The 23,206-nt window shown below is 39.5% G+C and overlaps 1 protein-coding gene across 1 annotated transcript; it reads left to right on the plus strand.

The window, feature by feature from the left end:
* Positions 1–12,709: 12,709 nt before the first annotated feature.
* On the plus strand, positions 12,710–22,870 carry slc15a2 (solute carrier family 15 member 2). Its single transcript, XM_056263158.1, has 23 exons — positions 12,710–12,745; positions 13,272–13,312; positions 13,691–13,778; positions 13,883–14,024; positions 14,106–14,198; positions 14,329–14,428; positions 14,797–14,887; positions 15,017–15,094; positions 15,420–15,502; positions 15,609–15,692; positions 15,801–15,890; positions 16,926–16,970; positions 17,512–17,547; positions 18,162–18,250; positions 18,509–18,590; positions 18,694–18,819; positions 20,566–20,736; positions 20,826–20,872; positions 21,053–21,160; positions 21,266–21,362; positions 22,051–22,194; positions 22,267–22,371; positions 22,451–22,870. Exons 1-23 carry the CDS (start codon positions 12,730–12,732, stop codon positions 22,655–22,657), a joined length of 2,163 nt encoding a protein of 720 aa, XP_056119133.1. The 5' UTR covers positions 12,710–12,729; the 3' UTR covers positions 22,658–22,870.
* Positions 22,871–23,206: the final 336 nt, after the last annotated feature.

Below are 23,206 nucleotides of genomic sequence, written 5' to 3' on the forward strand. Positions count from 1 at the left end.
TCAATCTTTTAGCAGTTCTGATGTATTCCAAATTCTTATGATCAGTCCAGACGATAAAAGGTACCCCTGACCCTTCTAACCAGTGACGCCATTCCTCCAACGCTAACTTGACTGCCAACAACTCTCGGTTACCAATGTCATAATTACGTTCGGCAGGGGATAATCGATGTGACAAAAACGCGCACGGATGCATCCTGTCGTCTGTGGGAGAACGCTGGGATATCACTGCACCTACCCCCACCTCTGACGCATCGACCTCCACCACGAACTGATGTGATGTATCAGGGGCGATGAGGATGGGAGCCGAAACGAAGCGACTTTTCAGTTTGGCAAACGCTGCCTCAGCAGCGTCTGACCACCTGTACGTAGTTCTGGGGGAGGTCAAGGCGGTCAGAGGAGCGGCTAGTTGGCTAAAATTGCGAATAAATCGCCGGTAAAAATTGGCGAACCCCAGAAACCTCTGTAGGGCCTTACGGGATTCTGGACTTGGCCAATCCACCACAGCCTTAACCTTCTCAGGATCCATGCGAATTCCCTCAGTCGACACAATGAATCCTAAAAACGGAACAGACTGTGCATGAAAAACGCATTTCTCCGCCTTGACAAAAAGCCCATTCTCTAGCAACCTCTGAAGCACTCGTCGGACATGCTGAACGTGTTCCTGGAGAGAAGATGAAAAAATCAATATGTCATCCAGGTAAACATATATGAACTGGTCAACCATATCTCTCAGCACGTCGTTGACGAGTGCCTGGAAGACTGCTGGGGAGTTGGACAGCCCAAACGGCATGACCAAGTATTCAAAGTGCCCCCTAGGGGTGTTAAAAGCAGTCTTCCATTCATCCCCCTCCCTGATGCGAACCAAATGATAAGCGTTTCTTAAGTCCAATTTAGTGAAGACCGATGCTCCCTGCAACCTCTCGAAGGCTGAAGACATCAACGGCAAAGGATAGGTATTCTTTACCGTGATGCTGTTCAACCCTCGGTAATCAATGCAAGGTCGCAGTGATCCATCCTTCTTCCCCACAAAAAAGAACCCCGCCCCCGCTGGAGAAGAGGAAGGGCGAATGAACTTCGTTGCTAGAGAATCAGAAATATATTTCTCCATAGCCTCCCTCTCTGGAACAGAGAGCGAATATAACTTGCCTTTAGGCGGAGACTTACCTGACAATAACTCTATGGCACAGTCATAGGGACGATGCGGAGGGAGAGAAGCAGCGCGAGACTTACTGAACACCTCCTTCAGGTCTAGGTACTCCGCGGGCACGTTAGATAAATCCACTGCCTCCTCCTGAAACGTAGAAACAACAACAGACGAACAAGCAGACACCAGACAGGACTCAGAACATTTACTACTCCACTCCATCACAGATTTCTGCTGCCAGTCAATTCTTGGGTTATGTTTGAGGAGCCAGGGGTGTCCTAAGACAACAGGTGCGAGTGGGGAGTCCAATATGTAGAAGGAAAGTGTCTCGGTGTGGTTGCCTGAAGTGGTAAGTGCGACTGGTCCAGTGATGAGGGAGATGGTGGGAAGGTCTTGACCGTTGAGTGCATGTACAGATATCCTACTGGTGAGAGGGAAAAGGGGAATCTGGAATTTACGTGCAAATGAATGATCCAAAAAGTTACCTTCTGCCCCTGAATCCACCAGTGCTTGACAGTCCTGCTTGTGTACTGACCATCTTAGTCTTACCGGGAGGAGCGTAGATGTTGATGAGGTCTTCTCGGCGGAGATCCCACCCGACAGTAGCCTCATGCTTACTGCCGGGCTTGGCCTTTTACCGGACAACTATATGCAAAGTGTCCCGCGGCTCCGCAGTAAAGGCAAAGGCCTTGGGACCTCCGCCTCTCCTTCTCCTCCCGGGAAAGCCGAGCTCGCCCTACCTGCATGGGCTCGTGATCGTAGGTAGGGCTGACCGTCATAGGGTTGCGGGACTGGTAGTCGAGGCTCTGACTGGGATGCGCTCTCTGATGGTCCGGGGGGAACGGCTGGTCAGTTCGTTCTATCACGATAGAAGATGCGGAAGCAAAAGTGCAAGTAAAACTCTTTTAATGTCACACAGGAACGGTCAGGGAACACACACAACAAGCTGGTGACGCAGGGACAAGATGGTCAGTAATCCCGAGTGAAGTGCCGTGGTGCAGAGTGACGATATCCAGACGTGAGACGAACCGTGGAACCAGACTGGAAACAGGACAAGACGATGACGGGAACAGGATCACACACGAGGAACATCAAGCAACGATCTGACAATGAGAGGAAAGTTCGGTGAGTATTTAAAGGTGAGAGGATAGGCAGCAGCTGGGGAGATGATTGCGATCAGCTGGATCGCTGATCTTCCTGATCAGAGTGGAGCCGCCCACTCACACACACCCACACATTAAACAACAGAAACACGAGACTAGAAGGAGCCAATGAATTTATAAACCGTGACAATTATCTTCCAAACATTTACTAAAACTGGCTACATAAAATATAACTACAGACTAGATTCACGAGAGGTCGGCTAATGTGTGTAAAAGTAAAAAAAAAAATACAGTAATTTCATTCATTTACCAGCGAGCGTACTTCGGAAGCACTGAAAATGAATGGGGTTCAATGCTGGAACTATCAGTGTTTGGAACTATTGGCTGCTCCACGACACGCGTTACTTCCGCATTCCAAAGTTCCTATGGCGGTCTATGGGAGTGTCGCAACTCTTTCTCTCTATGGCTCTGATCTTTGGGCTTTTCGATTTTTTAAAAACTTTACAGACTCAAAATACATTTTAAAGGCTGCTTTAAAATGAGCAAAGTTGGGTTTTGAGTTACTCCATTTAGTTTGATGAATATTCAATTTTCCTAATAATAGAAACAAATCGATAACATACATTTTTCTTATAGAAAAGTCAAATTAATTTGTATGAAGTAAGACAGATGACAAATTTATGATAAGGTTGCAGTTCATTTTAACACCTAGAAAATGAGACATCTCATACCAAAAGATTGAAGAACAGGGACATTCAAAAAATAAGTGCACAATAGACACTCTTTCACAATTACAAAAACAGCAATTGTAATCAATATCCAGATGAAAACGCTCTAATGTGTCTTTCACAGGATATATTCTGTGAGCAATTTTAAAAGACACTTCTTTGGTTTTATTTGATACACAATACCGACTAAGAACTCCCCAAAAATTTTCCCACTCAAATGAGGGAAACATATTAACCCAAACAAATTTAGATGGAGGAGAAGAGATACTGACAAAAAGAGATCTAATCAATTGGTTACTCCATTTATCGTTAATTAAATCAAGTTTATCTAAACCTAAACTAAAAAAAGTTGGACGTCGCCCCTTCGCTCTCTTCCATTGGTCAGAAGTGAACCCGCCAGTATCCCGTTATGGCGCTGACATCTTGGAACTTGAGTCTGCGCAGAAGCGGGCCGTTTCTCAATACCAAGTAGGCTACGCAAACCTCGGACTTGCGTCCTTGGTAGTTCGGACTTGCCAAGTTCGACTCAGGAGAACGAACTCCAGAGGACGCAAATCAGGGTTATTCTGCAAATGGAACAGCGGCGTTCTTGATCGCGTCACTCAGCTCGCTCTGGCTACTCCGGTTATCTCTTTGTGTATATTTTAGGCAACAATAAAACGAAATATGCTACAACTCTGCCTCTTTTCGTCAACAATAAAACGAAATATGTTATAAAACACCACTCTGTCACGAGTTATGGTGCAGGATGAAGAAGAGGCTGAGACAAGGCTCCAATTCCAACATTTACTAAGATCTCCAAAACAACAAGAAGATGACTAAGACAGACAGGTGCAGACGAAGACTGTGACACACTCTGCCTCTTTTCATTAAAACAATTCTTAAACATAGCCTTATGGCCATGTGGTTCAGGCAACGCGTAGCCTACATTGATTATCTTCACTACATATAGGCTATTTATAACAACATGAACATGATCTTTTTTTTTTTCATTTTAAAAATATGAAACTATTGATTTTTATTGACATTTAACAAACAGAGACAGGGTTGTGTCATTTTATTTTACTGTACATATAGTGAAGAGACTGTTAAAATAAATATATATATATATTTTAAAGTGTATAAAATAAAATTACACAACCCTGTCTTGTTTTGTTAAATGTCAGTTTTAATGATCAATAATATCTAGCCTAAAAGGTATAGATGCTACAATGAGAAATAAAGCAAATAAATAAAGTTATGAAACTTCACTTTGCCCTCAGCCAAAACGATTTTTGCCATGGAACAAACTATAGATTAATGAGACCAAAGATCGACTTATACACAAGACGAATTATACGTCATGTTTATCCACTAGACTAGAGACATCATAGCCAGTGGCAAACGTCAGAAGCACTAGCCGAGGAAAAGTTTTTCCAGTCGGGGTTGATGAGCGTTGAACACCCGGTGACCGCCTGGATCTCACAACTCCGAAAACGTTTTTTCAAATAGGCGCTATCTTTATAAATAAACCACAGATTTGAGCTTTAAACAACTACATTCTCGCCTGAAACACTCTTAAAATTACATTTAATGACACAATAACAGTAGTATTTTGATATTACGCAGGTTTTCTCTTTTGCTATTGACGCTTGCTGGTTGGTGCGAGATGCATTCTGGGATACCTGGCTGTCTCAAGTCCGCACAAGTCACCTCTCGATGCATCCTCTGTAAACGGGGCGGATCAAGAATACATCCGGGGATTTGAACTGGACTTGGCTAGATGTGAACTTACTGTTCCAATTCAAAGTTCACATCTAGCCAAGTCCAGTTCAAATCCCCGGATGCATTCTTGATCCGTGCTACTTGGGCAGTGCCTGATGACGTTTCACAAGTACACAAGAGCTGTGTCCCAATGTGAAGGCTGCATCCTCCGAAGGCCGTATTTGAAGGCCAATTGCGTCACAGCGGCGCGACTAAGGATGTCCCAATTCAAAGGCTGCACCCTCCGAAGGACGTATTTGAAGGCCGGTTGCGTCATTGCGGCGCGACGAAGGCTACCCTGATTCAAAAGCGACGCCAAATGCACCCTTCATTTCCCCGTGAAAGAGAGGATACATAAATGGAGAATTCCAAGATGGCGGAGACTGAGTGAGCGGTCACGCTTATGCAGGCTCTGGGGAAAATTAGATTGAAAACGTCCTAAAACTGTTACCTCTGAAGAAAAAAGAAAAAAAAGAGAGGATACATAAATGGATCCTAAGCGGCCTATCCTACCCCATAAGTCATTGCGCTGGTGACGACAGCATTTTTATTTTAAAAAAAGGGCGGCCGAGAGTTTGGTGGTGGACGGCAAGTGCACACTTAAATGTAAGTACTATTATGTTTTCATTTACTCAAATAGCTAGAGAAACCAGAGTTAAAAGCCACATGTTTTTCTTTCTTATTCATCTTAACTCGTTCGTCACCATTGCGTGGCTTCATTTGTCATGTGGTTTGAGGCAAAACTTGTGCTAATATTAGTTTAATAATTGTTTCAGGGAACAAGGAGCAGACAGCTCAATTTATTCAATTGCGGTCTGAAAATGACCAGCGTAAGACAACGACCTATTTGTAATATTTGCACTAGTCTGTCTCACTTGTGTAGCCTATTATAAAAAAATATAAATGGCAATGGGGTTTCACTTTTATTTGTTTTGGTAGTGCTGTCATGCAAGCTATGTCTACAAAGGTTTTAACCAAATTTGAGTATCCAGAAATTCTGAAGTATTTTGTATTCCAATCCTGATGTGTCATATTTTGCAATGTTAAGGTTGCACTAATGTTAAGATTGCAATCCTGTCTTAATATTTTTCATAAGTGGTTCCCTTTTGTTTTGTTTTAGGACAATTCTGGAGAAAATGGACCTGCTGGGGAAGGTGACTCCCATGCAGGACAAAATATATATAAAGTAAGAAAGTTTGATAGATCTTTGTTTAAATGTATTGTGTCGTTGTTGTTGTTGTTGTTGTTGTTAACAGGCATGCTTTATTTGCTCTGCCTTAGGACTGCAAGTGTCCTGGGACAGGTGAGGGTGATTGGGAAACCCACTGCTGAAACTTGGCCCTGGTTTGTCCTCATGGATGCGGTGTTGGGACAGAGCCACTCCACCAACCCCCTGTCCTCATTGCGTCAATCCGTGAGGACAGACCAGGGCCGAGTTCAGCAGTATGCGACCAAGAAGAGGACGAGCCAGCAGCACCAGCATCAGCACCTGCATCAGCATCAGCACCAGAGAAGGCGAGACCGAAAGGACGAGTATTGGGACTTGATTAGAGAAGACATGGGACTGCAGAGGCGAGGAGAGTAGGAAGAGGATGGACAGGCTGTTTTCTCTTCTTGAAAGAATGATTGAGATTTTATTTATTTACATATATATATATATATATATACACTCACCGGCCACTTTATTAGGTACACCTGTCCAACTGCTCGTTAACACTTAATTTCTAAGCAGCCAATCACATGGCGGCAACTCAGTGCATTTAGGCATGTAGACATGGTCAAGACAATCTCCTGCAGTTCAAACCGAGCATCAGTATGGGGAAGAAAGGTGATTTGAGTGACTTTGAACGTGGCATGATTGTTGGTGCCAGAAGGGCTGGTCTGAGTATTTCAGAAACTGCTAATCTACTGGGATTTTCACGCACAACCATCTCTAGGGTTTACAGAGAATGGTCCGAAAAAGAAAAAACATCCAGTGAGCGGCAGTTCTGTGGGCGGAAATGCCTTGTTGATGCCAGAGGTCAGAGGAGAATGGCCAGACTGGTTTGAGCTGATTGAAGGGCAACAGTGACTGAAATAACCACTCGTTACAACCGAGGTATGCAGCAAAGCATTTGTGAAGCCACAACACGCACAACCTTGAGGCGGATGGGCTACAACAGCAGAAGACTCCACCGGGTACCACTCATCTCCACTACAAATAGGAAAAAGAGGCTACAATTTGCAAGAGCTCACCAAAATTGAACAGTTGAAGACTGGAAAAATGTTGCCTGGTCTGATGAGTCTCGATTTCTGTTGAGACATTCAGATGTTAGAGTCAGAATTTGGCGTAAACAGAATGAGAACATGGAACCATCATGCCTTGTTACCACTGTGCAGGCTGGTGGTGGTGGTGTAATGGTGTGGGGGATGTTTTCCTGGCACACTTTAGGCCCCTTAGTGCCAATTGGGCATCGTTTAAATGCCACGGCCTACCTGAGCATTGTTTCTGACCATGTCCATCCCTTTATGGCCACCATGTACCCATCCTCTGATGGCTACTTCCACCATGTCACAAAGCTCTAATCATTTCAAATTGGTTTCTTGAACATGACAATGAGTTCACTGTACTAAAATGGCCTCCACAGTCACCAGATCTCAACCCAATAGAGCATCTTTGGGATGTGGTGGAACGGGAGATTCGCATCATGGATGTGCAGCCGACAAATCTGCGGCAACTGTGTGATGCCATCATGTCAATATGGACCAAACTCCCTGAGGAATGCTTCCAGCACCTTGTTGAATCTATGCCACGAAGAATTGAGGCAGTTCTGAAGGCAAAAGGGGGTCCAACCCGTTACTAGCATGGGGTACCTAATAAAGTGGCCGGTGAGTGTATATTCTTGTTTAACTTTATTTCACTTATATTTTTTGTAAAGGAAAAAATAATTTCTGTACATTATTTCTTTATTATTCATTATTTCATTTAAATGTGTAAAAAAAAGAGAATTCATGGCTCTGGACATTGTTTATTTTTGTAATGGTCTCTGAGTGTTTGCAAGGTTGATACATTTAAACTATATATACTTTTCTGTAGTTTAATGTAAAACAATGCGTAGTGTTGCTGTCCTGTGAGGGAAAAAGTAGGCTATACTTCACATTTGTACGTGAATACTTAACGAAGTGTAGTTCCTTACATTCCACCACTGTTTATTTTGAAAATTAAAGTAACAAAATGTAGGTCTATTGTCACAATATTAACAAATTGTTGCTAACTACAGCTGTGTCCCACATCAAAGTGCGCATCTGAAGCCCTCGGACCGGTCTAGCCACGGAGGATTGTTCTTGTCACCTAGCAACTGTGACTGACAGCTGCCGATGACGAGCGGGAGTAACATTGCACTGGACTTTTTTATATTCAACTGGTTTTAAATATTCAAATAGGGTTGAAAACCTGTTTAAATATATTCACCATGGTCCATTTCTGTACATAATAAAAAGAATACACTAGCCTACAAAATCGCATCAAGGTAGCCTACGATATAAGTGAACATTTGAATACATATATACGTATATATATGTGTGTGTGCCTATGTATGTTTTCTTTTCTTTTCATATTTCATTACATTATTTACGTAAGTTAACACCCAATACTTGAACAGTTTAAAGTGTAATCCGGCCATTCAGGACCAAGCGGCAACTTCGCTGTCTCTCTCTTGACATTCAAGGCCAATAAGGGCCCCAGCGTTCTGCAGATAATTATACTGCTGGACTGGCAGGACGACCCGGACCACTACACCATGGTCTTGAAGCGCCCTTTGCCTTGCATGAACATGTTTAGGTTCATGAAGCTCCAAGGAGGAAGTCTCGATGAGGGGACAGCACGGCAGGTTATGCAGCAGGTCATACACGCTGCTAACATTTCCTGTGAGCGTGGCGTCTTCCAATAAGATATAAAACTGGAGAACCTGCTGATAAATCAAAACACTTTGGAAGTCAAATTGATTGACTTCGTGTGCGGTGCTCTTCCAACTCATAACGGCACGCGCTCAGTGCAGCCTGACAAACACACGCAGATACAATCATACAAACTACATGAAGGACACGTACAAACGTCCACCATTTTATTTCTGTCTTCAGTCAACTTTACGTCTGGCGGATTGACACGAGTGGCCTTTCCATCCTAAGGAATTTTTTTATTACATCTGACTGATACAGGACACAGTCAGTCAGGATGGGCACCTCCACTCTGTCACTCAGCATAGGAGCTCCACAAGGCTGTGTTGAGCCCTTTGCTCTACTCTCTATACACATATGATGGCTTAACAGCCCTCAACACCAATGCCATTATCAGATTATTAGTGTCAGCGTGGGTTTCCTCCGGGTACTCCGGTTTCCCCCACAGTCCAAAGACATGAAGGCTAGGTGAATTGGAGAGTCAACTACTATGTCCTAACATTTAAATTAATCATTAGATACAATGCACTTATTGTGTAAATACGTGTTTTTACATACTTATATTTTAAAAATACCTTTATAAGAAAATGTATAATTTATTTGTAAGAATATTTGAAACAAAATCTATAAGAAAATAATAATTTTATATAAGAACATTTTTAAGATAAATTAGAATTTATTTGTAAGAAATTTAGTGAGAATTTATATTTTATAAGAAAAGTGTATAATAAAATAAAAACTTTTATTACATTTATATTGCATATTGTTTCCTTGTAGTAGACGTCATCCTCTTCTTCGTCTTCAGGAGCAGTTTGTTTGCGTGTTTAGGTGTATTTTTAAAAATATCCACTGCCAAACGTTTCAGGAAGTGTGTGTATCTGTGTAAGAGGTATCTGACGCGAGGATTCACATGACTTCTGCATTATGTGCTTGGGCGAGGAGCATTCTAATTAAAAATCTCATTTCACGTTTGTCACGTTTTTCTCGAGGGAAATGGGACGCGTCTGCACTCGGCTCAGGACCCGTGAACGCCGAGGTGAAGTGGAGAATGTGATCGTGGGGATCGCAGGTCGAGTTGGCTGAAAAGTTTGAGAAAGGTATGGATCTTTCTCACTCTTCAGCTGCCGACTCGAGCGAATTGCTGGATCAGAACGTGATCACTTGCATCATCCGATCCAGCAGATAGCGCTCTACTGCCTCCAGCCAGGAAGAACAGGATGTAGCTGAGGGCGAAGAAACTAATGAGCCCTCCCAGCCTGCCTGCCCTTCAAATGAGGAGCTTTTGGCCCGTTCCACAGAGAGACCAGATCTTTCTTGTGGCAGGTTGGGCGAGTGTTTTACATAACAGTCAGTCCAGCTCCTGTGAGCCTTCTGTTTCTCCTGGATCTCCATGCTGAGGCTGTGAGATCATGGAAGAAACCACATTCGGCCCGCATTCATCTCTTTCATCATTTTAATTACGCGAATGTAAAAGGAATACTCGAGCATGTATATGTGATGATGCCTTCCATTGAAGAGACGCTAGCCAGCTATCTCTCAGTGGGTGAGGCATCATATTGAAGTCTCCGACCCTGTCATCCAAGTCTGCGTGCCACATTTCGCTTGAATGGCAGGGCATATGCAGCAGTGGGTCAGGCCGGGGGTGCCCTGTACACAATGGCTGTGCTGCAGGCATACCAGGCTGATCTGCTGAAGGACCTGGACCAAGGCCAGGGTCTTTCCCCTGAACCGGTGGCAGAGCTGAGCTGTACCACTGATCTGGCTCTCCGGGCTACCAAGCAAACTGCTGCCGCAATCGGTCCATCGATGGTGGCCACTGAGAGAACCTATAGGTAAACCTGGCTGACATCGGAGAGAAAGAGAAAAACTTAGTGCTTGCGCTAGTTTCGCATTCCAAGCTTCCCGACACATCCGTTGAGTCCAGATCCGCTTCTAAACCCTCTGATGGGCCTGGCCCAGGGTGAGCGTCACCACTCGTGATCCACCTTCTCACCTGAGTAGGTCGCAGAGAAAATGCGACTCAAGGAGGGTCAGGCCCTGGGGCTGGTGATGCCCATGATGCTAATGGCAAAAAATTATTAAAGGAATAATTCACAAAAAAAATTAATGTTGTCATCATTTACTCACCCTTATGTTGTTCCAAATCTGTGTGAGTTTCTTTCATATGTTGAGCACAAAAAAATATTTTGTTATATATAGAATATATATTTAAGGAATGTTGGTGTAACTGTCGTAGGCCAGTATAAGCTGTGCGTGTAAACCTCACTCCCCTGATCTCAAGAGGCGCTCTAGCGATTGATGTTAGAGACTGAGTTTTTAAACCTCCTCGTTAGAGCGCCCGCCTCCCACGCTGGAGATCACGGTTCGAATCCCACTTGGTAACCAGACAGTTGAAGGTTACTTCCATTGTATTTTTTCCTACCAAGTCAATGGCCATCGTTCGTCAACTGTTTGAACATTTTCCACTTTCGATGTAATTTCTAGTGAGAAATTAGTTTTGCTTAGTTACAACCAACTCTATTTTGTTGTAGATAGTTAATCAATCGCAGAAACGCCCAACCACCCATGTTCTAAGGACAATTTTAAACAGTTGTTTAAACATTTACAGTGCGTTTCCTACAGAGGGCACACACGTATTTGAAGTTGGTCACTGCAGTTGTGCTGAGGTATATTTTTAACTTTTGGAAAAAAAGGTCTCCTTAGCTCAAAATACATTTATTGAAAGTCAATTGTGTATTGCTTCTCTCCCTTCTTTCTCTCTCTATATCTCTTAGACAGATCTCAAAAGAAAATAACCAGAGGACCTTTAAACTTTACAACCTCATTCAGAGCAACCTGCTTCTCAAATGTCTTTACAGGTATCTTTATGTGGCTTTAATCAGATCTTCCCAAAATCCTCACTGAATGCTTTTATGGTACAGTTGTAAAAAAAGTTTTTACATATTGCAAAATGTTGTTTGCATTTGAAATGTAGCATTTCTTTATTTATTGCTCAATGACATACATGACACTTTTTTTGTAATTTTGATATTTTTGTGATGCCAGTCAGATGTTAAAGTCTCACAGAGGTTGCATTTATTTGATCAAAAATGCAGTAAAAACAGTAATATTTTGAAATATTATTACAATTTAAAATAACTTGTTTTCTTTTTAAATATATTTTTAAAATGTAATTTATTCCTGTGATGGCAAAGCTAACTTTTCAGCAGCCATTACTTCAGTCTTCAGTGGCATGATCCTTCAGAAAAAAAGGATTTGGTGCTTAAAAAAGATTTCTTATTAATGTTGGAAACAGTTGTGCTGCTTAATATTTCTGTGGAAAAAGAGATACTTTTTTTCAGGCTTCTTTGATTAATTGAAAGTTCAAAAGAACAGCATTTAGCCTACTTGAAATAGATTTTTTGTAACAATGTAAATTCTTTACTGTCACTTCTGATAAACTGAATGCTTTCTTAAAAAACAAACTTACTGACCTCATTTTGACACATTTTGGACTTTTTTTAAAAAAGATTGTTAATTTTTTTATCTTTATAATCTCTCATAATATGATTCTCTTTAATATAATTATCTTCCTACTGACTCTTATTTGTTTGGATAACATTTTTAACTGAAGAACCATTCAAAACTAAAGTTGTTGTTGTTCAGTCCCTCAACTCCCGTCTGCCCTCCGCCTGTTACAGAGGGAAGCGGGAGCTGCACTGAAGGGGGCACAAGTTTACTAATTAAGGCACATTTACCACATCCCAAAAATCGGAAAAAGAAATACACGGGATTTTAATACCTAAGTGGAATATTTTCCTTGGCTGCCTTCTACAGCGTTCGTTTATATATTAACAGTTTAGGAGTGGGAAGCTCCCGCATAAACCACATAATCTGATGCATAGTTGGGTCTCGTGTGCATATCGACCCGCGGCCGCCCGGTTCGGAGTTACCGATTCTTTGTCATGAAGTAGAACATTAACCCAAGAGGGTTAAACCGCTTTAACAACACCGTGAGGCGGATGAGTTTTTACTCTCTGTGGAGGGACGGACTTGGACGCGTGCTCAGGAATACACACTTGGATACATTGAAAACATGGGGGAAATAAAGGGTAACGAGGGCTTTTTTAAGCTTAAAGTGTTTTCAAATCATTTTAATAGATGTCTTTGTCTCTGTTCGTCAAATTTTGGAGTCGTCTCTGCGAGACGTGCCTATATGTTTTTGGAAATTGGCGTGGTCTGACTCATTTATGCATCTTTAAAACAGTTGTAAGGGTTAATTTTTTAGTTTTTAAACACACTTTGCGTCATATGATAATGCCAATGCTAAAATATGATACACTGCAAGATAATCGATTACAATGTCGGGAAAAACAATGTTGTGTTACTTGCATGCAGTGGGAATGCGCATACTGATGACTTGTGTGGCTTTTCAACTTCATGATACCTAACGTTACACAAATATAAATTGCACTGCATGATCTTGCCTTTCTGTTTCTGTTGGCTAGGGTAAAACCTGTACGCTTAGTTTCTAATTGTTTTTGATCAACATTATTGAATTGATATTAGAATTGTCCAAATTCCACACTTTTATCACCTAAGTTAATTATCTTTTTATCTTATTTTTTTCTGCTCTAGAAAAAGATGCAGAGAACTATGGAAAAGGACAGCGCTCACCGGTGAGAGTTATTTAATCTTTCAGCAACTCAGCGTTTTGGTTTTTTTGCATTATGAAAAACATAAGTAAAATATGAACTATTAGCTGAAGACTCAATAAAAGATATTAGCTAAAGACTCAATAAAACTTACTTCAGACAGTAAATACAGATATCTAATGATTGCAAGTCATACATGCTACTGAGTAGAATATTATGAAATATTCCAAATGTTAGATGTCATATAACAAAGGAAAGATGTAAATTTTGACCCAAGCTCTAATTAAAAATTTGACCGATATGCTACCATTTAAAATTCTTATGAATGAACCGGGTAATGTTTCTTTCAGTGGAAATGTGACATGCCTGTTTGTAATCAAATGCTACTTTGCTCATGCACAGAAATTATGTGGGACTAACTACCCTGTTAGCATTGCCTTCATTGTGGTCAACGAGTTCTGTGAAAGATTCTCTTACTATGGAATGAAAGGTAATAAAATTATATATATACTTTTAAAAAAGCATGGAAATCTTGCATTTTGTATTAATGTATTTTCTAATTTTGTATTATTACTATGCATCTTATTTATGCAGCGGTGCTCACGCTTTATTTCATACGTTACCTGGGCTGGGACAAGAATCTGTCTACAGCTGTGTACCATGCTTTCTCTGGCCTGTGCTACTTTACTCCACTTCTGGGGGCCTTGATAGCTGACTCATGGTTGGGGAAGTTCAAGTAAGTCTCAGTCTTAATACACAATTGATGAATAATGGGGAAAGTTGATGTTGAAAATGGCATTTTTTATTCTATTCACAGAACCATCATCTATCTGTCTATAGTCTATGTGATTGGTCATGTGGTCAAGTCTGTGGGTGCCATTCCTAATGTAGGGGACAGCACTATTCATATGTAAGCTTTTTTTTATGCCAGTCAAGGTGTACCATTCTACTGTGAGACCATACAGTAAATATGTTTCAAGTGAAATAAGTAATTCCCTTTTAGAGGTGCAGTGAAGAAAAAAAAATTGTTGTTTCCTCAGAGTTTTGTCAGTGGTTGGTCTGGTCCTTATAGCTTTTGGGACAGGAGGGATCAAACCATGTGTTGCAGCTTTTGGTGGTGACCAGTTCGATGAGGAGAATGTAAGTCAAATCAGCAATGGCCGTTTTCACCTGTCAAATTCTGTTTATTTTAATGCTGCTTTAATATCTCAAAAAGTCATTTATTTATAAAGCACAGTAAAATAAGAGAATGAGCCAACAGCATAAATAAATAAAATAATAGAAATAAATATTCACACAACCTAAAATAAAACAGCACATAATAATACAATGCTTAGACAAAAAAAAAACAACTAAAAAACAATCAAAGTCTTTTAGGAGTACACTCATGTGATTTTTTAATCTAATTGACATGGGCTAAAAGACTCTTAACTTTGTTCGAGTGAACTTTTGACTCAACTATTGGGTCTTTACAATATCTAACTTCTTTTAACCCTTTTTTTATTTAGACAGACGAGAGGCGAAAGTTCTTCTCCATCTTTTACATGTCAATCAATGCTGGAAGTGTCTTGTCCACCATTGTCACACCAATACTAAGAGGTCAGAATCAAGATAAGCTTCTGGCTACAATTAATCTTTTAAAGCAATACAAATATATTGCAGTCATAAAGTGCCATTATCATGTCAATTAGAGAAACCTTAGATCATCATTATACTCAAACTCCTTAGGTGATGTGAAGTGCTTTGGAGGAGACTGCTACGCCCTGGCCTTTGGAGTTCCTGCGGTTTTAATGGTCATAGCCTTAGGTGAGGGTCCTCAGTTTTCTGGGAATTTTAGGTGGAAGAATGGAAGGAATTTGGGAAGAATTGGTAATCCTAAACTGATTGTATTTGTGAAACCAACTGTCCTCAGTAGGCATGTATATTTAACAAACTCCTGATCATTTATTTGGAAATCCCAGTATGTTATGATAGAACGTTAGTGAATCTCATTCAGTGTAGCATGAATCCCGTATGGAAGGAGAAGGGATTCAGCCTTTGTCTGGAAATATAGTGGCTCAAAACTTCTACACCACTCCTGTGGCCATTTAACGTATTAGGCATCTAATTAATTCTGCACCTGTTCATGTAGTGGTGTTTATTTCTGGAAGTGGACTATATAAGAAAAGTCCTCCGGAGGGAAATATCTTGGTGCGTGTCTGCAAATGTATTGGGGTAAGTTAATCTTATCAACAGCTCAACAGCTTTCTTTAATGCGTTTCTGAAGTTTTTGGTGCATGAAAAGAAGGTTAACGGCCATCTTTTACTTTGTTTTTGCCAGTTCGCTATACGAAATCGATGGAGGAATTCCAAGAACAGCCCAAAACAGAGTCACTGGCTGGATTGGGCAGAGGAGAAGTACCCGGTATGTTTTAATTGCTATACAAGCCAAATCTAGCCAGTTGAAATCCTTGTGTTGCTCCATCTACCAATGAAATACATTTGTTAAATTATGATTTTGATGTTTTTACAGAAGCGGCTCATTCAGGAAATTAAAATGGTGTTCAGGGTGCTGGTACTCTACATTCCATTGCCCATGTTCTGGGCTCTCTTTGACCAGCAGGTAAAAGCTTTTATTCAGTCGATATCCTTTACATTCTTTAAAGGGTTAGTTCGCCCATTTAAGACATGACGTTGTATGCAATCCTTACCAGCACTATAGTGCATACACACTGACCCACTCTGTAGTCACCTCCCTGGTCAGAGTTCTGGCCGCTGGAAGTTTTCCAAGAAAGTACTCCCGGTTAGTTTCCGGGGCCTCAAAACTTTGCGTTTTTACGCAACCAGCCAAAGCTGTCTCGTAACTTAGCTATATCCGAAACAGGAAAACGATGGAATCTGAACGGTGATCCCGGCACATTCTTGTGGTCACAGCCTGGGAATTTACAAGTTCGCACCATTGTTCATTTTCTACTTTTTACGTCGTTGTCAATCGATTGTGTAAACACTATGGAACAGCTGATCGGGACGTTGACAGCAGCGCGGATTGATAGAAATGGAAAGAAAATAGTGCCGATTAAAACTGAGGTATGAATTTTGACCGGCGTGTTTTTTGTGTGGTAAATTAATCAAGCTTTGAAACGCAAATAATTTTTTCACGTAAAAACGCACAGTTTTGAGGCCCCGGAAACTAACCGGGAGTACTTTCTTGAAAAACTTCCAGCGGCCAGAACTCTGACCAGGGAGGTGACTACAGAGTGGGTCAGTGTGTATGCACTATAGTGCTGGTAAGGATTGCATACAACTTCGTGTCTTAAATGGGCGGACTAACCCTTTAACACTCAACTCAACACAGTATTTTATTTAAAGGGACAGTCCACCCAAAATGAAAATTCTGTCATAAGGAACAAGGAAAATGTATTGATTCCTCATCAAATTCATCGTGAATTCTTTGTATACCAGAAAATGTCTGCTGGACATAATGAAGAAGAAGAAGAAGTTTTTGGTTCTTAATGATGATCTCATGAACCAGTGGAAAAGGCACTCTTGATAACAGCACTGTACAACCTCTGAAGATACTTTATAAGGATCAGAGAATTAAATAATAAGAATGTTGTGAATAAGTTAATTAAGAATAGCTCTCTTTGTTCTATGCTAGGGTTCACGCTGGACTCTTCAAGCCACTCGAATGAACATGAATTTTGTAAGTCTTTTATTTTGTGACCTCCAATATTAAGGAGTTAATACTTTATTTGAATCCGATTATTCTTGGGTAGTTATACATTTGGGAATGCAAGATTGTTTGGACAGTGAAAGCAATTGCCACATATCATTTCATTATATTATTTTGTCATTCTAAGCAGTTAAGCAATATAGCAAGTAAAATAAGATAACATGATGTCCTTGGTCTGATTTTTCTTTCTTCTTGCCATCATCACTATAGAATCCAAAGGTTATAAATATCTAAGACTTTATAACAGTTCTTGTCGTAGAAATTCAAATGCTGCAGAGTTGAAGTGCATAATTTGTTAAATGTTAAAATTCTTTTTTTTCTTCTTCTTTTTTTTACTGTATCCCAGACCTTCAGTATGAAATTATCAATATAATTATTTTTGCTTTTAGTCCATGTATATCAGTTTTTAAGATGTCTGTATGCTAATGTGCTCCAGAAAGATGACAAAATGATCACATTTCTTCTTTTAGCTAAAAATCTGAATAATGAGTTCCTAATTTATGTTTTACAGGGCGGAGGCTTTATAGTAAAGCCTGATCAAATGCAGGTGAGACAAACAGACAGAAAGGTCATCAGATACACACACACACACACACACACACACACACACACACACACACACACACACACACACACACACACACACACACACAAAAGCTAATGCTTCATTATTGGATTTTTAATATAATAGTTTTTGTTTAAGAACTGACTTGTACAATGTGAATGTTCTATTTTAACTTTATCTTGTTTAACATTTTTCATAATTTTTAAACTGTTTATTTACAGATTAAAATCCACAAGAAAACCCAGATTTTAGGTCTAGACTTTTGGACCCTAAAAAGCTTTGCTTTAAATTACATTTATTATCGATTATATTTATTGAAATGTTAGAACATCAATTTAAATCTTAGATAATACTTTATATAAATATATGGTTATAGGTTATAAGGGTTTATTTGACAAAAAGTCAGATAAACCTCAACCTCTAAAGCCTCACACAAACATTTACTTCTTCCTGTTCTTTTGTGCTTGTCATACCAAATTGACCAGTCAGTTTATGACAGGTTGTAAAAACCTAAGTAACTGAATTTTATTGTTATCACCTTCATAATCAATGTCTTATGGTGCCATTCAGTGGGTGTGTGTTTCTGTGTTGTTAAGATGCTGAATGCTTTGCTGATTCTGGTGTTTATTCCAATCTTTGACATGGGCATATACCCGCTGGTAGGGCTGTGTCGGATCAAACTCACGTGAGTGCTGTGTAAATGTGCATGTCAGTAAAAAAAAAAATATATATATATATACTATAAAAGAACATGGAAAAAAACAGCACCAATAAAAAGCTTTTACAGTAATGCATTGACAATGGAAGCCCATAGGGCAAAACATTGAACCAGGGTAAAGCGATACAGTATAACTTTAAGATAAACATTAGATGTTAACATGACACTAATTTTATCACTTACTCTTCTTGTCTGAGTAAAATATTTTTTCTTGTTCATTTTCAGTCCATTAAGGAAGATGGCAACAGGCATGATCCTTGCTGCACTTGCCTTCTGTGCTGCAACTGTCGTAGAAATTTACGTCATTGTATGTACATTTCTAAAAATGCACCATATTGCGTGTAAAGATCTTCCACTAAAAACATTTAGAGCTTGAAAGTTAACTGAAAGTGACATTTCTCTGTGGCCAGAAAACTGTTGTGGAGCCCCCTCCTGCCAAAGAAAGCCTCATTCAGGTTTTCAATCTTATGGATTCAGATGTCAGAGTGCAATTTCCTGGGCACGCTGTCTTCTCAGAGCCACTCACACCATATGAGGTAATATCACTGCAGACAAACACGAGTGCATTTTATTGCTTCCATAATCAACACGCTTATATACTTTTCTGTATTTATTACTAATATACACTAGTGTTCAAATGTTTGGTTAAATGAATACTTTTCTATTAAAAAATAAATGCTGTTCTTTTAAACTTTCTATTAATAAAAAAAATAGTATCTTAAAAAATGTACCGTGGTTACCACAAAAACTTAACAACACCGATAACAATAATCAGATGTTTCTTGAGCACCAAATCAGCATATTAGAATGATTTCTGAAAGATCATGCGACACTGAAGACTGGAGTAATGATGCTGAAAATTCAGCTTTGCCGTCACAGGAATAAATTTGAAATATATTCAAATAGAAAACACTTATTTTAAATTGTAATAATATTTAACAATATTACTGTTTTACTGTATTTTTGATCAAATAAATGAAGCCTTGGTGTGCGTAAGAGACTTTTTTCAAAAACATTTGTCAAAAAACGGCTTAAATGAGTGAATATCATTTTAAATCACATAGTTCCAACTCTGAATTCTGATTTGATAAGCCATGATTGAAGACGTTCTTAATTCACCAAGTTGCTACATTATTTGCCAACTGTTAAGGTATTTGCTGTCTGTCTTATATAATATTGCTATTACCACCATTTTTTTTTATCATTAAAAAATGAATGATTCATCATTTCTATCTCAATTTCAATCAATAGTGGAAATAATACTTTAAAAAGTGAAAAGAAGCAGGTTTTTGGACAAGAGACGTCGTTATGTTTCCACTCCTCTGTTTTCGATCAGATCATTTTAAACTGTAGACTCCTGGGAAGTTTTCAATCCAAGGATCCAGTAAGCGAATGTATTTAAACAGTCACTCTCCTATTCTGTGATTGTTTTGTAACAGCCCAAGCCTTTTCTCCTCGTGCTGTGAAATACAGACTGAACGGCGGCTCAAAACATGCTGCATGAGCATAGGATACGCAAACTTCATCTCGATGTTGATTAAAGCAAACCAGTGTTGCGCTAGTAAAGTTTTGATGGATGACTATTGTAATCAAGGTAAATATGATTACAGTGACATACAGGAGTCATAAATTAGGCACACGAAACGAGAGTCCATTATTATTGATGTGGAAACAAACCGTGTGTGTGTGTGTGCACTGATCGCGATTGAAAATTAGTAAAAATTGGGGGCTGGGGAGGCGCCGTTGTGTTAAAAGAGAGGACCACTGTCTTAAAAATGAAAATTCTGTCATCATTTACTCACCCTCAAGTTATTTTAAACCTGTATGAATTTCTTTCTTCTGCTGAAAGGAAGGAAGATATTTTGAAGAATGTCGGTAACCAGACAGTTGATGTTCCCCATTGACTTCCATAGTAGGAAAAAAATACTATGAAAGTCAATGGGGTACATCAACTATTTGGTTACCGACATTCTTCAAAATATCTTCTTTTGTGTTCAGCAGAATAAAGAAATCCATACAGGTTTGAAACAACTTGAGGGTGAGTAAATGATGACAGAATTTTCATTTTTAAGTGAACTATTCTCTTAATGCAATAAGCAAACTGAGGAAATGCATTATGTGATTTTACCACAGTTTAAGGAGCTTTAGGCTCTCAGCTTCACATCATGTCTATGACCCATTCTAAAAGTGCTGTAACTCACTGCAACTCGTGCTATAATTCGTGCTATTGCTTTATTTGATTAGGTTTAGTCAGTCAACAGATTTTTTTTTTAATTATACAGGATCCTTCGGGATACACAAGTCTTCCACTTACTGGTGAATCCCAGCTCCAGACAGTGATTGTCAGTCACAATGGGGCAGAATACCAGTGTGGACTCACGTTCACAGAACGGGCTGCCTACAGTCTCTTCCTGCACCGTCCCGTACAGCCTGGTGGCTCTGTATGCAAACTGGTGAGTCACTAGTGAATCACCAGCAAAGATTCTACCAGCATACATTACTATACATAATTTGACATTTATCATTATTAAAACAAATTCAGGTGGAAGATCACATCACCAAATCTGAAAATGGGGATGCGTATCTAAGGTAAATGAATACTTGCAGAACATTGTTTTATATTGTTTCAAGTTACTGTTTAACAGCTTTGTTAAAGTTTAGTGCTTTGCTACAATTACCTATACTTCAAGCTAACCTTTGACAAAGCAACTGGGATTGCCTGAAATCGGTTTCAGTACTCTTTTGTCTTAGAATATGTGTCTATTGCAGGTTCATCAATACCCACACTGAGAATATCAACATAACTGTTGGAGACGAGGAATTTTATGCCACCGCTAATTATGGGATTTCTCACAATATAAGTGTACCAAGGGGAGAGTGAGTATTTTAATCCTACAGTACATCTGTTTCATTATCCATATAGTTTCAAGCAACCCCTCCAACTGATCAGTTTTTCACATCTGCATTTACTCTTTATTTCAGATACAATAGAGTTGTTTGTTTAGCAGACTCCAGTAGATATGAAATCGATCTGGGACTTCTTGATTTTGGTGCCTTCTACACTGTCGTACTCACACAGGTGGGTGATAGAGTTCAGTTTCTAGTTAATGTTTTTCTGCTACTTATACTTTACTGCACAGTTTAAGATGTAGTTTACTCAACTCAATGTCGAGAACTTGGCTGAAGATTTACTGGCTTTTTTTTGCTGGTAAATAAGATAATGTAACATACAGTTCTGCAAGCTCAATTTTTTTTAAACGTTTCTGTGCCACTTGCTTCACCAAATAGACAATGAGGCTGTGTCCAAAATCGCATATTAAAAATAAGAACCTACTCAAGAGATTAAGTAATTTTTTCACGGCTGCTAAAAAAAGCACGTTCTATATAGTATGAGTGTGTGTAGTATGAATGTATTCCGGACGTACTACATTCGCCATGTTGTCATTATCATGTGACCTACCAGTGTCAGTTACGTCACTTCATTGCCATTCACAAATCCTCTCCCGTGGCCTCATGGGAAAGTAAAGTGTCCATCGTAGCTTTGTCATCACAGAATACTTAAAAAAAAATACATTAAAACAGTTTTTTTTTTTATATAATAATATTTCACAATATCACTGTTTTATAACAACTTTCTCCAATATTTAAAATGTAATTGGACTACAGTACCCATTTCAACCACTAGCTCTCAATATTACATACTGGACCTTTACAATAAATGCTTTTATGGATCAATATCTTGACACAGATATGGTTCATTTCTACAGAAAAGCAATGATCTAACACTCACAAAGATGGAGGATATCCAAGCCAACAACATTAACATCGCCTGGCAGATTCCACAATATGTCTTCCTCACCGCTGGAGAAGTTATGTTCTCTATCACTGGTTTGGAGTTCTCTTACTCACAGGTAAGTCTGTCTAATGCCTTGTACTTTTAGCTCGAGTGCATACATTTCTCATTCTTGTGCTTTTGTGCGTAGGCACCGGCAAACATGAAGTCTGTTCTCCAGGCTGGATGGCTTATGACTGTGGCATTTGGAAATGTCATAGTACTGATTGTGGCAGAGGGGGCCGGGATGGAACAGGTAAGCAGTGGGCTTTCTTATAAATGCCTGTATGGTTTTGTTGCATAGATTCTGCTCTGAACTGCACTTTCTTATACAGTGGGTGGAGTTCCTCCTTTTTGCTGCTCTTTTGGTGGCTGTCAGCATCATCTTTTCCATCATGGCCTATTTCTACACCTATGTGGATCCAGATCAGCTGGACAAGATTTTCAGAGAGGACACAGACGATGAGAAAGTGAAAAGTTTAAATGGTATGAAAAACGAGGCGTTTTCCATGGCTGACATGCCAAAGCAAACCAAGATGTAGCAAAATGACTGTTTCATTATGAACTATTCAAATCCATTAATTGTGATTAAGCTAAATTCTGTTTTTAATATGTTCCAAGGTCTTTGTGGCATTATGCTGAACTCTACTGATCAGGGATTATAGTCCAGCTGATTTAAGAGAAATTTACTGTGCTGAAGGAATTATGCTTTTACATTATATGGTACCTTACAAAAAGTAAGTATCTGTTTTTGAGCAGTTATAAAACGTAATCTCTAAGAATGTGATGGACTTTACATGTACAACCATTCAAAGATTTGGGGTCGGTAAGATATTTAATGTTTTGAGATAAGACTCTTGCGCTCACCAAGGCTGCATTTGTTCGATTAAAAATTGGGAAATATTATTACAATTAAAAACTTTTCTTTTTAAATATATTTTATAATGTAATTTATGTCTGTGATGGCAAAGCTAAAGTTTTAGCAACTCCAGTCTTCAGTCACATGATCCTTCAGAAATCATTCTAATATGCTGATTGGGTGCTCAAGATACATTTCTAATTATCAATGTACATATTTAATGTGTTTTAAC

Source organism: Rhinichthys klamathensis, unplaced genomic scaffold (genome assembly GCF_029890125.1).
Source record: "Rhinichthys klamathensis goyatoka isolate OS25496 unplaced genomic scaffold, OSU_Roscu_1.1 h1tg000201l_1, whole genome shotgun sequence".
NCBI classification, from domain to species: domain Eukaryota; kingdom Metazoa; phylum Chordata; class Actinopteri; order Cypriniformes; family Leuciscidae; genus Rhinichthys; species Rhinichthys klamathensis.

What these genes read in the sequence shown, in the direction of transcription:
- slc15a2 (XM_056263158.1), top strand. An exon ending in GGGGACAGCACTATTCATAT is followed by an intron (nt 14,199 to 14,328) that starts GTAAGCTTTTTT and finishes TTGTTTCCTCAG; the next exon opens with AGTTTTGTCAGTGGTTGGTC. An exon ending in AATGGGGATGCGTATCTAAG is followed by an intron (nt 20,873 to 21,052) that starts GTAAATGAATAC and finishes TGTCTATTGCAG; the next exon opens with GTTCATCAATACCCACACTG.